At 40.3% G+C, this 13,683-nt stretch overlaps 1 protein-coding gene across 3 annotated transcripts in view; it reads left to right on the top strand.

Annotated features, from left to right (window-relative positions):
• Positions 1 to 13,683, top strand: part of Rgk2 (Rad, Gem/Kir family member 2) — a 14,477-nt gene extending 794 nt beyond the window's left edge. The window contains exons 2-7 of one of the 3 annotated variants that reach the window (XM_018013387.2): positions 6,204 to 6,473; positions 6,534 to 7,690; positions 8,814 to 9,215; positions 9,405 to 9,689; positions 10,486 to 10,586; positions 10,966 to 13,683. In XM_018013387.2, the coding sequence (XP_017868876.1) occupies positions 6,286 to 6,473; positions 6,534 to 7,690; positions 8,814 to 9,215; positions 9,405 to 9,689; positions 10,486 to 10,586; positions 10,966 to 11,124 (2,292 nt within the window). In that variant the 5' untranslated portion in view covers positions 6,204 to 6,285 and the 3' untranslated portion in view covers positions 11,125 to 13,683. Of the gene's footprint in view, positions 1 to 6,203; positions 6,474 to 6,533; positions 7,691 to 8,813; positions 9,216 to 9,398; positions 9,690 to 10,485; positions 10,587 to 10,965 lie in introns of all 3 variants that reach the window. The other 2 variants (XM_018013385.2, XM_018013386.2) reach the window with 2 other exon arrangements.

Raw genomic sequence — 13,683 nt, 5'->3', positions numbered from 1 at the left:
CACAATTCTAATTCTGAACTGAGCAGTTGACCAGCTGAATGCTCCTCTCAGCCACCGCACCGCACCGCACCACCAACGCCAACAACAGCCACACCGGGCGCCGCTAAATAGGCAACGGTTTTGCTGACGTTCCTCGTATATTGTTTGATCCTAAGTGTTTTATGGACTTTTCTTGTTTATGCTTCAGCAATACACTCCGCACACACAGACAGACACCCTCACACACACACACACACACGCACGCATACCCATACATTTATTTTTACAACAGACGCTAATTCTACAGCCAAGTGCTGGTCAATGCCGAGCATTGAGTGCAGAGGCGTACTCTATAAGGGGGTCTAGCGGGGGGTCGACTGCTGAGAAAATATTTATGTTTACACATAGCATACATGCATGTGTGTGAGTTTGTGTGTGTGCGAGTGTTAAATATGTGCTTAACGGGTGCGGGCATGTAATTAAGCAAAGTTTACTAAAAGGGTTGTCCGGGAAAAGGACATAATAAAAGAGAGTTAAGTAAGCTCCTTAACTTGTGGAGTCGGTTCACAGTGCACTGTGGAGAAAGAAAAGTTGTCTTTCTCTGCAAATTTCACTGAGAAATATGCTGAGCAAATAACTTACATAATTGACTTCTGTCAATATATTCAGATATATAATAATGTTTCAAACATTTTGTAAAATTAGTTTTAGAAATTTTAAAGTTTTTTAAAAACCATACAGTGGAAATTCGATGTCTTGGTTGGTCCCCTTACAAACTTACATATATGAAAGAGCCTTCGCTTAGTTTAGATTACATTTAAAACTTTCAAAGCAGAATAATAATAATTTGAACAGTTTGAGTTCTAAAAAATCATTTTAAAGATATATTAACACTGATCAACTTCGAAATCCTATTCCAATAAAATATACAGCTGGGAAAATATTCTGAACATACGAATTCCATTCATTTGGTGTCTAGGATGCTTATGGGAAAATGAATTTTGATTTGAAGATTGTTTTTAAATATAATATAAAGTTTAATATTTGATTAGAGCTCTTTAAAGAATAAATAGAAATTTCAAAAAAGCTAGGTAAATTTAATTGTCACTCTATCGAATCGGTTCAACCAGAACCGTTCGCATTTTGCTCTAATAATAACTTTTCTCAAACTGAAAAGTTCTGAATCTCTGCCCGCTTTTCTCTGAGTGCAAAGCAAGCCACAACTTAATGGCTGTGGGAAATGCACTTGAGTTCATTATACTCCATGACGTTAATAGGGGTTGGCGTTGGATTAGGGCTACAATTGGAAGCAACAGACGTCAAACTTGTGTTTTTCTGCCACAGGTCAGAGACATTTGAACTTTTTGCTCTTCTTTATTTCTTATGACTGCTGGGCAGCTATTTTTTGTTTTTTTTTTTTTTTTTCTCGGCATACGTAATACTCAAACAAATTACATTGTCAATTCAGTTGAGTTTTTCCCGAATATGCAAATCCTTTTTTCCCCTTTTCAGCGGCATTCGCCCACACACACGCACACAAAGTAAATCCAATGCTAAATCAAATCAGTTTCAGTTGGTTTGGCTCGCAGATTTGTTCGATCAAATGCATGCATAGCTCGTAAGCACAGTGAGACTCTAATATAGAGAACAGCTTGGGTAGATGCTTTTAATATGGAAATAAGTTCAAGCTATTTTTTGCGGATATTACACGAAAGAGTTGAATAACTTAAAGTATATTAGAATACTGCATTCAAATCAGCCTTCGTTGTTATAGTGCGCTATAGGCAAGTTCGCCTGTATAGCATTCCGGAAAAAACAAATGAATTTGCATAACACACAGTATGAATATATTATGTTTTTTATACCAACGACTTATTTATTGAAAAATCCGCAATAAAAAATTCATCAAATTTTATTTCGGAACATTCAACATTTAAATTCCGCATTCGGTTCATCATTTGGTTAACTTTAGATCAGAAATACTTTTTTTATTGTCAATGAAATTTCCTATTGACTGATGAGCGAATTAGCTTTTGCAACGTCAAAAGCGGAGCATGTAGCAAGAAGTGGCTACAATACTTTGCGAAAATCCAGCCAGATACCATTTCTGGTTTAAATTCTCTCGAAACACAATCGCATTGGCATTGGCATTGGCAATGGCAATGGCATGGCAATGACAAAGCTGGAAAGGGGCTTTCGGGTTTCGCTTTCAGATTTATCATTCATGCATAGACAATAAACATAATGCCAATGAAACTCGAATGAAGACCAGTTGAATGAGAGCTGACACACAACTCCCTTACTGACATGACTCGGAGCGCTGGGTAGGTTGGGTAGGTTGGGTTACTTGGGCTGCTTCTCTTTTTTATCCCATTGAATTTATTGTTGTTGCCCATGTCCATGGCTGGCCTTGAACGCATCTGAAATGTTCTCTATTCAACGTTTTTATGATTATTCCATCCATGTCACAATTGTGACCCTCTCCTTGCTCCTTACTCTCTGCTCCGTCCATTTGGGCATTTGGTTACGGTGGCAACGGGACAGGTTCCCTGTTACGCTAGCGCAATTAGGTTGATACAAAACGAGGGTGAACTACTGTAAGATACCCTCTAGATTGATATGACACTGTGCTGTTAACAGCAGGAGCAGATGGGAGATGGAAATATTAGGAGAGAGCTTTTATGTTTGTCCCAGGATTAACTGGATAAACTGGATTTAAATTTTGGTCATGTTGCTAATATTTTACATTGTACATTTGCAATACATATAAGCTCATATCATATTACAGAAATACGTTTCATTTGTATGATTTTATTAAAACAATGTAAAATTTACAAATTGCTATACGATTGTGTTGATAATAGTTTAGTAGAGAACTTGAAATGAGCTGATACATTTTTCACTCTTTCTTAAATATTGTTAAAAAGCTTGTTCATTATTATTTTATGTTGATCGTTCTTTAAATAAGCTAAGTACTATTTTGATATTCCTGTAAATAACTGAAGAGAGAAGATCTAAGAAGTACAATTTGGATTTTACTGACAGTAGCGACAGTAGAAATTCCTGAAAATGGCATAGATTAATAAATAAAACTCTACATTCAATACTATTAGTTTTTAAATTTGTATATACGTCAAGCAATCTGAGAGAAGCTTAACAATGAACTGAGAAACTTTGTCTTAGGCATTTTCAGTTAAGTTGAATGAATGTTTCCCCCGTTTCAGCTGTTCGTTATTTAATTTCCCACAACTCGCACAGCTGCCAAAACTTATCCAATCGTAATATACTCCACACAGACACCAGGCTGGGACCTTATAAACGACCAACAGGTAGCACATAAGTACACATTTGTACATGTGTATTTTATCTGTGCGCGCATTCGTATTATTTGCTTTACATTATGAACACGTATACACGCTTTGTGTCCGGCCGTGGAGAGTGCGGCGGGTGTCCGGCTGTTTGTATAGAGGCTCGTACAATAGATAAGTTATTTAGCCAGCGGGTCAGGTGGCTGCACAAGCACAGTTAGAGGCGCAAAGCACAGGCGACAGACGACGGACGGACGACGGACGACGGACAACAGCTGGGATTTACGTTACGAGCTATGCGGACAGGAGCTAGAGCAACTAGAGACGTACAATAGAATGCGACAGACACTAGGTTGGCGCATATAAGTAGTGAGGGCGATTTTACGGCTGGATTATTAGAATATACATATATACATACATACGTATATAAATGTATATATATATAATATATCTTTAATACCCTCAAACAAAGTCGCTGATAAAACGAGTTGATTAGCTGCTGCACGCTAAGAAAATACACTTTACAAAATTATTTTATGGAACTTTATACAATATCTATATACATATTCTCTTTAATTTACATTTAGAGTATTAAGAGGAAAATACGAAATATTCTCTTTAATATACGCCAAGAGTATTAAGAATAGTTGAGCTTCACATTGTATTTATTGAGATTTTTATGTACTATATTTAATATACACAGACTTGAACTTAGAATCGCATATATTAGAATAAATGGGATCATCATCATCAGCTAAACAGCTTACTAAATCCTTCATACAGGGTATCTTGAAGCTCATTGCTTCAATCTACGCCATTCCGGCGGACTGCTATTGTCGTCGGGGAGCAGACAGTCATAAAAACTATAGCACAAATAGTTTCTATGAGCCGCTTGGCTGCAACAATCAGAATAAAGTCAGGTGACAGCTGTCCCGGGAACTTTCTGAGCTGAGACTGCAAAGCGCTCAACACATTTGCCAGCTAATGCCGCTGCCAACTGGGCAACTTATTACACCTGAGTCAGCGGCAAGAGCAGCAGCGGCAGTCTCCTCAGACACAGACACAGACACAGACGCAGCCACAGCCACCGCCACAGCCGTCGACTTCGAATTCAAGTTCGAGTCAGTCGCAGACCTGGTCGAAGTTAAGTAAGTGCAGCAAAGTGCTGCACGATAATTTCGGGCACAAATCTTTTGTGGCCAATGCACAAAAGTTTGTGCAAGGCGCGAGGGTGCGACTGCTTGGGTGTGTGTGTGTGTGAGTGCGTACATATATATGTGTGCAATTGTGTGCTGTTGTTTGTGTGTGTACAAGGTCTGAGTTGGCAGTTTGCAGAGAAAAAGGCGGCTAAGCTTTAATAGAGTGCACTCGATGGATATATGTATACTCTGCCAAAATAGATATCGTAAAGGACTAAACATTTACATACATAAGTTGTTTATGTGAAAATGAATACGGTAAATTTACTTTGTAAAGCTCTTTAAAGCACTTTAAATGAGTAGTAGACACAGGATAACGATATATTTAAATTTATAGCAAGTCTATAATATTAATTGATTGAATAAAATCAACCAAATTACAAAAACCGAAGAGACAGAGAAGAAAGGAGAGAGAGAGAGAGAGAGAGAGAGAGAGAGAGAGTTAGGGAGAAAAACAGAGAGAGTCAGATATACAAAGAAAGAGAGAGAGAGACAAAGCGAGAGAGAGAGAGAGAGTGAGAGTGAGAGAGAGAGCGAATGAAAAATTATCGATTCAATCAGGCTTAGCGATAATAAGTTTATGAATAAGATTATATAAATTGGCTATATTTACTTTAATATCATATCAATATTATATTACCAAAACTAAAAGGCAAATATTATTGCTAAGTTAAGTTGAATAACTATTTCAAGTCAGTTAAACTTTAACTGATACTGATTAATAATAGAGCTGAGTTTAATTAGGCGTTACATGTTATAATCATGCATGAGTTCAACAAATTGAAGAAGATATCATCGAGCAATAAAGAAAAAATATTTGAATCAATGCTGATCTGATCTGGGAAATTTGTATATGTGTATAAATATTTATTTAAAAGGAAATTTTCATACAGAAATTATGTTTGAAGCACGAGTTAGATCTGATCTGGGAAATTTGAATATATAAATATTATATTATTTAAAAGGAAATTTTCATACAGAAATTAGATGTTTGAAGCACGAGCTAGATCTGAATAGTTTCCAAGTCAACCCATCCAAACACACTTCTGTAAGATATTAGACTAAAATGTAAAGTCCAAGCTGGACATTAACAGCTTCTTTGGCTCACTCTCTCTATCTTTGTCTCTTTCGCTTACAATCTAACAATATTAGCTTCTTAACCCATTTACAATGTGGCAACAGGGTATAACAAGCATTAATTTTTAACGCATGGCAAAAGCCAACTGTTGCATGCAACAATGACTGTGGTGGCATGCGTGCATTGCCAACCGAGGGAGAGAGAGAGAGAGAGAGAGAGAGGGAGAGGGAGGAGAGAGCAAGCTGAGAAGCTGTTGATATGTGTGGAGTCTCAGCCAGGACCAGAGCCAAGGCCACGGCCACTTGGGCTGTCAACTTAAAGCGAGCTGAACGCACATTTCACAATAATTTGCTGACACACGCAGCACGCACACGCACACACACGCACATCCACACAGACCCGCATACAGAGAAGCTGCCCGCGGGCAACATTTAATGTTGGATGTTGGATGTAGACATGGAAGTCAGCGTAGCCATTTGATGAGTTTTGGTTTTATTGTAGTTTGCATTATTTTATTAAATAAAGATAAAACCATAAATTATGTGTGCACAGTGTGTGCGAGTGAGTGTGTGTGTGAGTGTGTGCCTGTGTTGAGTAATGGCCCGTGATATTTACACATGAGTGGCATTCAACTTACAGCAGCATCAGCATCTGGAGCATTAAACCTACTCGACCGTCCGCCCAGTCCCCGGTCGTCGGTCCCCGCCAGTATTTGGTCAACATGGCACAGCAGCAGCACAGCTGGGATGGTGGCGATGCGTCCTCCAACTATGGCACACACGGACACCCACACACACAGACAAACGCCCACGGCCACGCCCACGCGCACGGCCATGGCGGGCACAAGACGCCAGCGCGTGCTGCGAGCAATCCGCTGCCCTACAAAGGCGCCACGCCTAAGTCGCCCAGGTGAGTCGGCGAGGCCCCATTCAATTCGTTCAATTCAAAAATAGGTCTCGCCCCAAGCAGAAGCTACTACGCGGCGCCGCCCTCCGTCTATGCCACGCCCACGCAGTCGAGCAGCAGCTATGGCTATGGCAACTACGATCAGCCGCCGCGCAGTCCGAAAATAACGACGACCTATGCCAACGACAGCTGCGACGAGGCCAGCAGCTCGACGCCCTCGTCCTACTATCAGACGCCCCCGTCGGGCTCCGTTGACGACTCCGTCTCGCTGCTGACCCACAGCCCCAAGTCGCCGTGCAAATTCGTCTTCGACGCAGTCAGCCCAGCTGGCGGCATGGATCAAGCAGCGCTGGGCAAGAAATTCGAGTACTATGAGCCCATCTCCCCGGACGACGGCTCGCTCTACTATGAGCCGCCCAGCTCTCCCAGGCGCCAGGGCTCCAAGAAGCTGATTCGTGGCCACGCGACGCAGCTGGAGCAGGTGCCGCAGCTAACCACAACCGGTGTGGCCGGCAAGCGACGGCGCGACGAGTGGGAGCTGCCCATCATAACGAAGGTCGATGCGCGATCCCTGAGTGCAGCAGCAGCTGCAGCAGTAGGGGGCGGAGGGAGTGGGGGCGGAACAGGAACTGGATCATCTGGCGGTTACTCCACACCCGGATACTATGGCCTAAAGCGAGACTCCTGCGTCACGGAATGCACTCAGCTGTCCAACGAGTCGGGTGAGACGGCGACCCAGCACACGACCACCACCACCACGAGCTTCAGCTACACGGACACGGATGGTCAGCCACAAGAGCAGCCGCAGCAGCAGCAGCAGCAGCGCCGCCAGCGTCGGCATGCCATCAACATCACCTCGAATCCTGGCTACCAGGTGCTCCACAGCTCCCACTCCACCTTGGATCGCACCTGCTCGGACAGCGTTGTGTCGCTGCGCTATCGCAAGTCGACCAGCGACTTGACCCAGGACGCCGAGCACGAGCTGAGCGGTTGCAAGCCATCCAAGCCCAAGCGAGATGCCGTCGAGTACAAGCCAAGACGCCGTGGCAGCTCCAAGGGCGGCCTGGCCTACCTGGCCAGTCGTCGCAGCTCGCGCGAGTCCATGAAGAGCGCCTGCTCGAATGCTTCCATATTCTCGAACGATGACATCGGTCCGTTGGCCTTCCAGAGCTCCAATCGTGGGCGACAGCGACGCACGTCCAACTTTTTGGAGCTACCAGGTGGGTAACACACAAGCATATGTATGTATGCAAATATGTACGTATGTGTATGTATATATAAATATACATATAGTTTTTTTCAAGTATACATATCTTCTACCCTTTCACTCTTATATCTCAGCAATTTATCTATTTAAAGTAGTTTCTCCAGTTTCTAACATTTTTAGTTTCGTATCACTGCATAGCTTTCTGTTAGTATTTTCTAAGTATCTTCGGTGCTTTTAAAATATTTTTAAGCCACTTATCTCTTCATTCCCTAATTATTTTGAGGGCCACACTTAGACTATCAGACATTTCCTTTTATTACATTTCTTTAAGCAAAATATTATGAGACGGTGTCGTATGATGAAATTTCGATACTAATTGTGAAAATTTATTTATTTTATTTATTTATTTATTATAAATTATTAATTATTGTAAAATCAATAATAAATATATGTTTCTTTTATTTATTTTAAATTATTAATTATGGTAAATTTGTAAATAGCAGCTTTTATAATGGACTCATATGATATCCAAGTGGTCTAACTGAATATGAGGAATCATAGTTATCAGATATTCTGTGGGGTGGGTGAGTGGAGTCAGTATAAGATGGAGTCGGTATAAGATGAAATAGTGGAGTCAAGAAAGGATTAGGGATGACAAGTGAATCAAGTAGTGACCGATGTAGGTGATGATTAGAGTAAAAAAGAATGATGTTTTAAGCGTAAAGAGTAAATCATAAAATATGAAGCAGCTACAGCAATTGTCTGTGTGAGTTTTTGTTATTCTCAGTACAACACACGAAGGCAACGAAGAGGCGTGTTGGGATCATGGAGTGGTGGATTCAAATTGATTTTATTAATACAATATTTTAAATCAAATCAAATAAACTTGACTTACCTCGATATTGATGAGAGAGAGGGTAGCAGTTATCTTTGCAGGTATATGCCTTAAATATTCGTATTGTTATTTAGCTTTAAATCCCTTTGAACTCTTAGCAATAAGTCAGTTGATTCTCATAATCATCTTTATGCTCATCTTGCAGGGAATTCTTTATGCTTAAGTTATCTCTCCGATAAGTTAGCTATATCATATACTGAAGTGCAGCTATCTCTATGAGAGTAATTCACTTTCTTAACAGTTCCGGATCATGTACGCCCACGCGTCTGTTCGTTGCCCGAGCGTCCGTACAATCCACGGGCAAGCGACGATCTCTATCGGCTGCGCCACTTCTCTATCAGCAAAGGCAACGTGGTCAACTGTGGGGATTCGATCATATCGCGACGATCGCGCAGCAACACAAGCGTCAATTCGACGAATAGTCGCGCCAGTGAACGATCACCCTTCGAGGGCAGCTGCTGTGGTGCGGGCTATGCGAATGTGGACTCGCTGCCCGCCTCGCCCGATGATTCGGAGAGCATGGATCCGCCGCCCCCGGCACGATATCGGGTCGTAATGCTGGGCGATGCGGGCGTGGGCAAAACGGCGTTGGTCAATCAGTTCATGACATCGGAGTACATGCACACGTACGATGCAAGTCTGGGTAAGTTGATAAATCTCTCTCTCTCTCTCTCTCCTCCCCCCCTCTGGATGTGTGGGTGTGAGTATGCAGAGTGAGTAACGATTGATGCCCTTTGATGAAACCTATGCGTGTCGTATGATCCTCAGTCGATCCCGATTGCCGCTGGTTTCCGCTTTCGTCTATAGGGTTTAATTCTGATCTGAGTTTTAGACGATGAGTTCGGCGAGAAGACGGTCAGTGTCTTGCTGGACGACGAGGAGTCCGACATGGTCTTCATCGACCATCCCAGCGTTGAGATGAGCGTCGAGAACTCCCTATCCACCTACGAGCCGCACGGCTGCGTCGTGGTCTTCTCTGTGGTGGACAAAGGCTCGTTTCGCATCGCCGAGGAGATTATCAACTATCTGTGGCAAGAGAATTACACCAAGGACAAGGCAGTCATACTTGTGGGCAATAAAGCGGACTTGGCGCGCGCAAGGCTTATCACGTCACAGGGTGAGTAATGGGCTCGGACAGAGCGGGAGGTTATAAATAGAGATGGGTGCGACTCGTAACGATAAGGAGATACCGTGAAATGGACTCAACGAAATAATCGAAACGAATTGCTTCTGCGATGAGAGTTAATGAGTTTAATGAGTATAAATGAAAGACGTTGAAGGATATCAAAGAGGTTCGAAGTCCAAAGAACTCTCTGTGCTTCAACTATACTCATATCTTAAGTTAGCATATATCAAAAGCAATGATAACTCAGAGCGAGTCATATCAGTCGATGATTCACAGATGAGTATATGACTATAAATATATTGATAAATATTATTAATAAAATTGTATTTAAAAGTAGTGAAATAATTACATAGGCATATAGAGTATTTTTTTTGTTTTGAATTGAATACCAATTGATAACAACTACTAGAGAAGGAATAGAATACTATGATTATAAATATGGGCATACAGATTGCTTGCTTGTAGATAGAGTGTACATGATTAAAATATTAAATATCCAAAAGAATGAGTGTATAGAGAATTATCGAATTTGATTCACCATTAATGATGATGATTATTATTATTATTATTACTGTCTACTACAATTTTCAATTCAATATAAATACAATACTAAGCCTTGCCCCGCTATTTGTGCTGACTAATAGGAGTGAATCCTTCAGGCTTTCACCTCTTGTTAAATAAAAACAGACGCCTAGACGGATGTATCCTGTCTTAATTATGATTTCTCATTTCTCAACTCTCGTTTCACATTTAATATTTCATGTTTCATGCTTTGACGCACACACAGAGGGAAAAACGCTGGCTGCCTCACGCGATGCCAAATTTATTGAGACCTCCAGCGGCATACAACACAATGTCGATGAGCTGCTCGTCGGGATACTGAAACAGGTAAGCCAGAGCAGTAGCAGTAGCAGTAGCAGGAGGAGGAGCAGGAGCGGGAGCAGCAGTAGCTTTCGTTCCGGTTGGGGTTGGAACGTAATCCTGCTGGGGGTCGGGCTGACTGAGGGGTGATTTAGGTTTAGGTGCGAAATACACGCAACTCATTGATGCATGCGAAAATTGTGCAGGAAATAACTTAAATGGATTTGTGGTACGTTCGGTTGTGGGCATTAGCCTTTCACATCGTTTCACTAATTAATGAAAATTGAGCTGAGCCGCGCCAGTCGGACTGCCAGAATGGTATTAAAACTGGGCCAGCTACAATGCATAGCATTTTCCGAATTTAGCTGCCATACAAATCGCCGTGTTACTCACATTACCTTTGCAGATGCGGCTCAAGGAGACGCGCGAGAAGAAGGCTACCTCATCGAAGATGAAGACCTCACGCACTCACATCTCGCTGCATCTGGCCAAGGAAATACTGCAAAAAATTTGCCTTAGCGATATTTCCAAGTCGAAAAGCTGTGAAAATCTTCACGTGCTGTAAACAATGCAAAAAAATGGAGCAAGCAAAACAAAGCAAAAATTACCCCAAAGCAAACATAGCAGAAATCAATAGCCAAAAGAGAATGGAGAAAGAAATATAAGTAAAAAAAAAAAAAGCAAACAAAAAGAAAACAGCTAAACAAAGATTATTTTGCTAGCATTTTAAAGCCATATAAATTCCATATATAAAACATAAATATATATACATATATATATTCATATATTTATATATTATATAGCCAATGCTCAGCTTGCATTAAAACTGTTTTGATGTTCTCTTTTTAAAGGCATTTTTACGAGTATTATAAACATATACAAATTATTATGGATGTTGAGTCGAAAAAATTCCAAATTTCAAAAGGAAAAGAGGAAAAAAAAAAAACAAAAACAAATTATATAAAATATGTTACAGCCAATTTGTGTGCGCTATGGACCTATATAGTATATGTATGTATATGTGAGGACGGTTTCTCATATCGGCTAAGAGCAGGTGCCGAGCCTCAAATTGTTCACAAATTTGCGTCTTTCACAAAGCCATTTGGGCTCGTTACTCAAGCTCTTGCCAAAGTTAACAACTGCCTTTAGCAGGTGCTGCAATAGATTGCGTCTGCTTATTTTCTTATTAACTGGGGATTGAGCAAACAGGCGAATTTAGCTTTCTAAACTTTGTGTTAATAACATCGCAATGCTACGAACGGCCATTAGGTGAATAAGCCCGAAGCCGAACAACTGGCATTAGCTGTGACAGTAGAAAATGGAAAAGTGCAGACATCATTTTTAAAATGTTTACTCAAACTTTCGTTAGCTTGTGTATTAAATAAAGAGACTCGTCTAAGTGCTGAAAAGCTATTCCCTAATAAGCTAGAACTTTGACAGTAATATATGAATTATGTCTGTCATAGATTGTTTTCACATATGATTCAATTTGATAGAAGAAGCAGATAAGCTAAAATGTGAGATGTCAGTTGGAGCTAGTAATGGCACGAACATATGATACACAAAAATCGATTGTTTTACCTCCATTATCGATTCAATTGCATGAAAAAATGCGATTAATTGAAACCATAATCGATTATTCCAAAAAACAATCGAGTCGGTCTCTAGAGTATTTTCATTATAAGCAGAGCGCCCTTGATGTCTCGATTATTTTTCGTCGATTAATTGAAATCAATAATAGCGTAGCTTAAATAATTATATTATTTCATTCATTCGATTCAAAAATTTTTCCATCTCTAGTTGGAGATGAATATTGAAACTGAAATCAACTTAGCTTAGATATACAGCTTTTAGCAGAAATGAACTAGAAAGTCTCTATTAAATTTATATATGTATCCTCAACTCTATCAATATAAATTTTGAAATGAAGCATTCGAAATTTTACTATCTGAATGTTTGGGATAACTTCCAATCTGCTTAAACTCAAGCTGACCTTGATGAATGTACAAAGGACGAACTAAGTGATTTTAAAATAAACCTCAAGCCTCGTTTTGCTAGCGACCTGGCTCAAGGTACAAAATAAAACCAGCTCAAGTTTTGGTTAGCTAAAATTAATTATAAAAGAGATAAAACTGAGAGCAGCTACAATTTATTATCAACTTACATGAACAGAGACTTTGCAAGTGGTAAATTTAAGGCAAGGCTGACTTCGGGCAACGTGGGCGTTGACAGCAACATCTCCCCGGAATCCACATAGATTAGGCAAGGCGAACTTGAGGCTAATTTAAATTGTGGAACATCGACTACGTGCCCACCTCTTATAAGCTTGCTAGAGACGCATTGCTCACATGTGCTCAAGTCATTGGCGTTTTGGGCCGCGCGGTCAGGCCCCCGACTCGAGTTGCGATTGTGGTATTTTGTTTATGGCGGATGTTTTGATTGGATTGCCTGCTAGACCCAGACAGCAGCGAGGCAGCGCGGCAGCATTTATCACCAGCTCGGGCGTCTGGCCTTGGCATAGCCCGAAGGCAAACCTAATTTTTTTTTTTTTTGGGGGCTGATAACAGCGTTAAACAGACGCGTGGCAGTTGGAATTAGCTGAGAGATAGGCTCACACATACATACACAAATAGCATTATATTTCTATGTGTTCCAAAAACAAATTTAAATTCAATTCAATAATGTGCTGTCAATTTTTTTCCAAAAAGTATGAAGACATATGCTTAAAGTATATAATCCAGCAGAACTAACATTAACATATTAAAGTATTTAAATAGATGAATGTGTTTTAATAAATTTATATTTTTAAGTGTGTATTTAACTAAGCTCCTTTGAGTAACTAGATATATATTTTCCAAATGAGCGCCAACTATATCAAAAATCAAATCAAAAACAAAAACTAAAAACAAAAACAAAAACAAAAACAAAAAAACAAAAGGAATCTAACTAACTTTAGACTTGGCAAACAAACAAAGAAATCTCTTCCAAAACACACAAAATGCAAATGAAACTCATATCGGAATGACTGTTAAATGTTGACTGTTGTTATTAACTAAGCCTACAATGTTACTGAATTTAGTAAAACTCTATATACATATAAAAATATACTATATATAAATATCTA

The sequence above is a fragment of the Drosophila arizonae genome, chromosome 5, assembly GCF_054131065.1.
Source record: "Drosophila arizonae isolate 15081-1271.41 chromosome 5, UAZ_ARI_1.0, whole genome shotgun sequence".
Classification (NCBI taxonomy): domain Eukaryota; kingdom Metazoa; phylum Arthropoda; class Insecta; order Diptera; family Drosophilidae; genus Drosophila; species Drosophila arizonae.
This window is presented reverse-complemented; position numbering and strand designations above follow the sequence as displayed.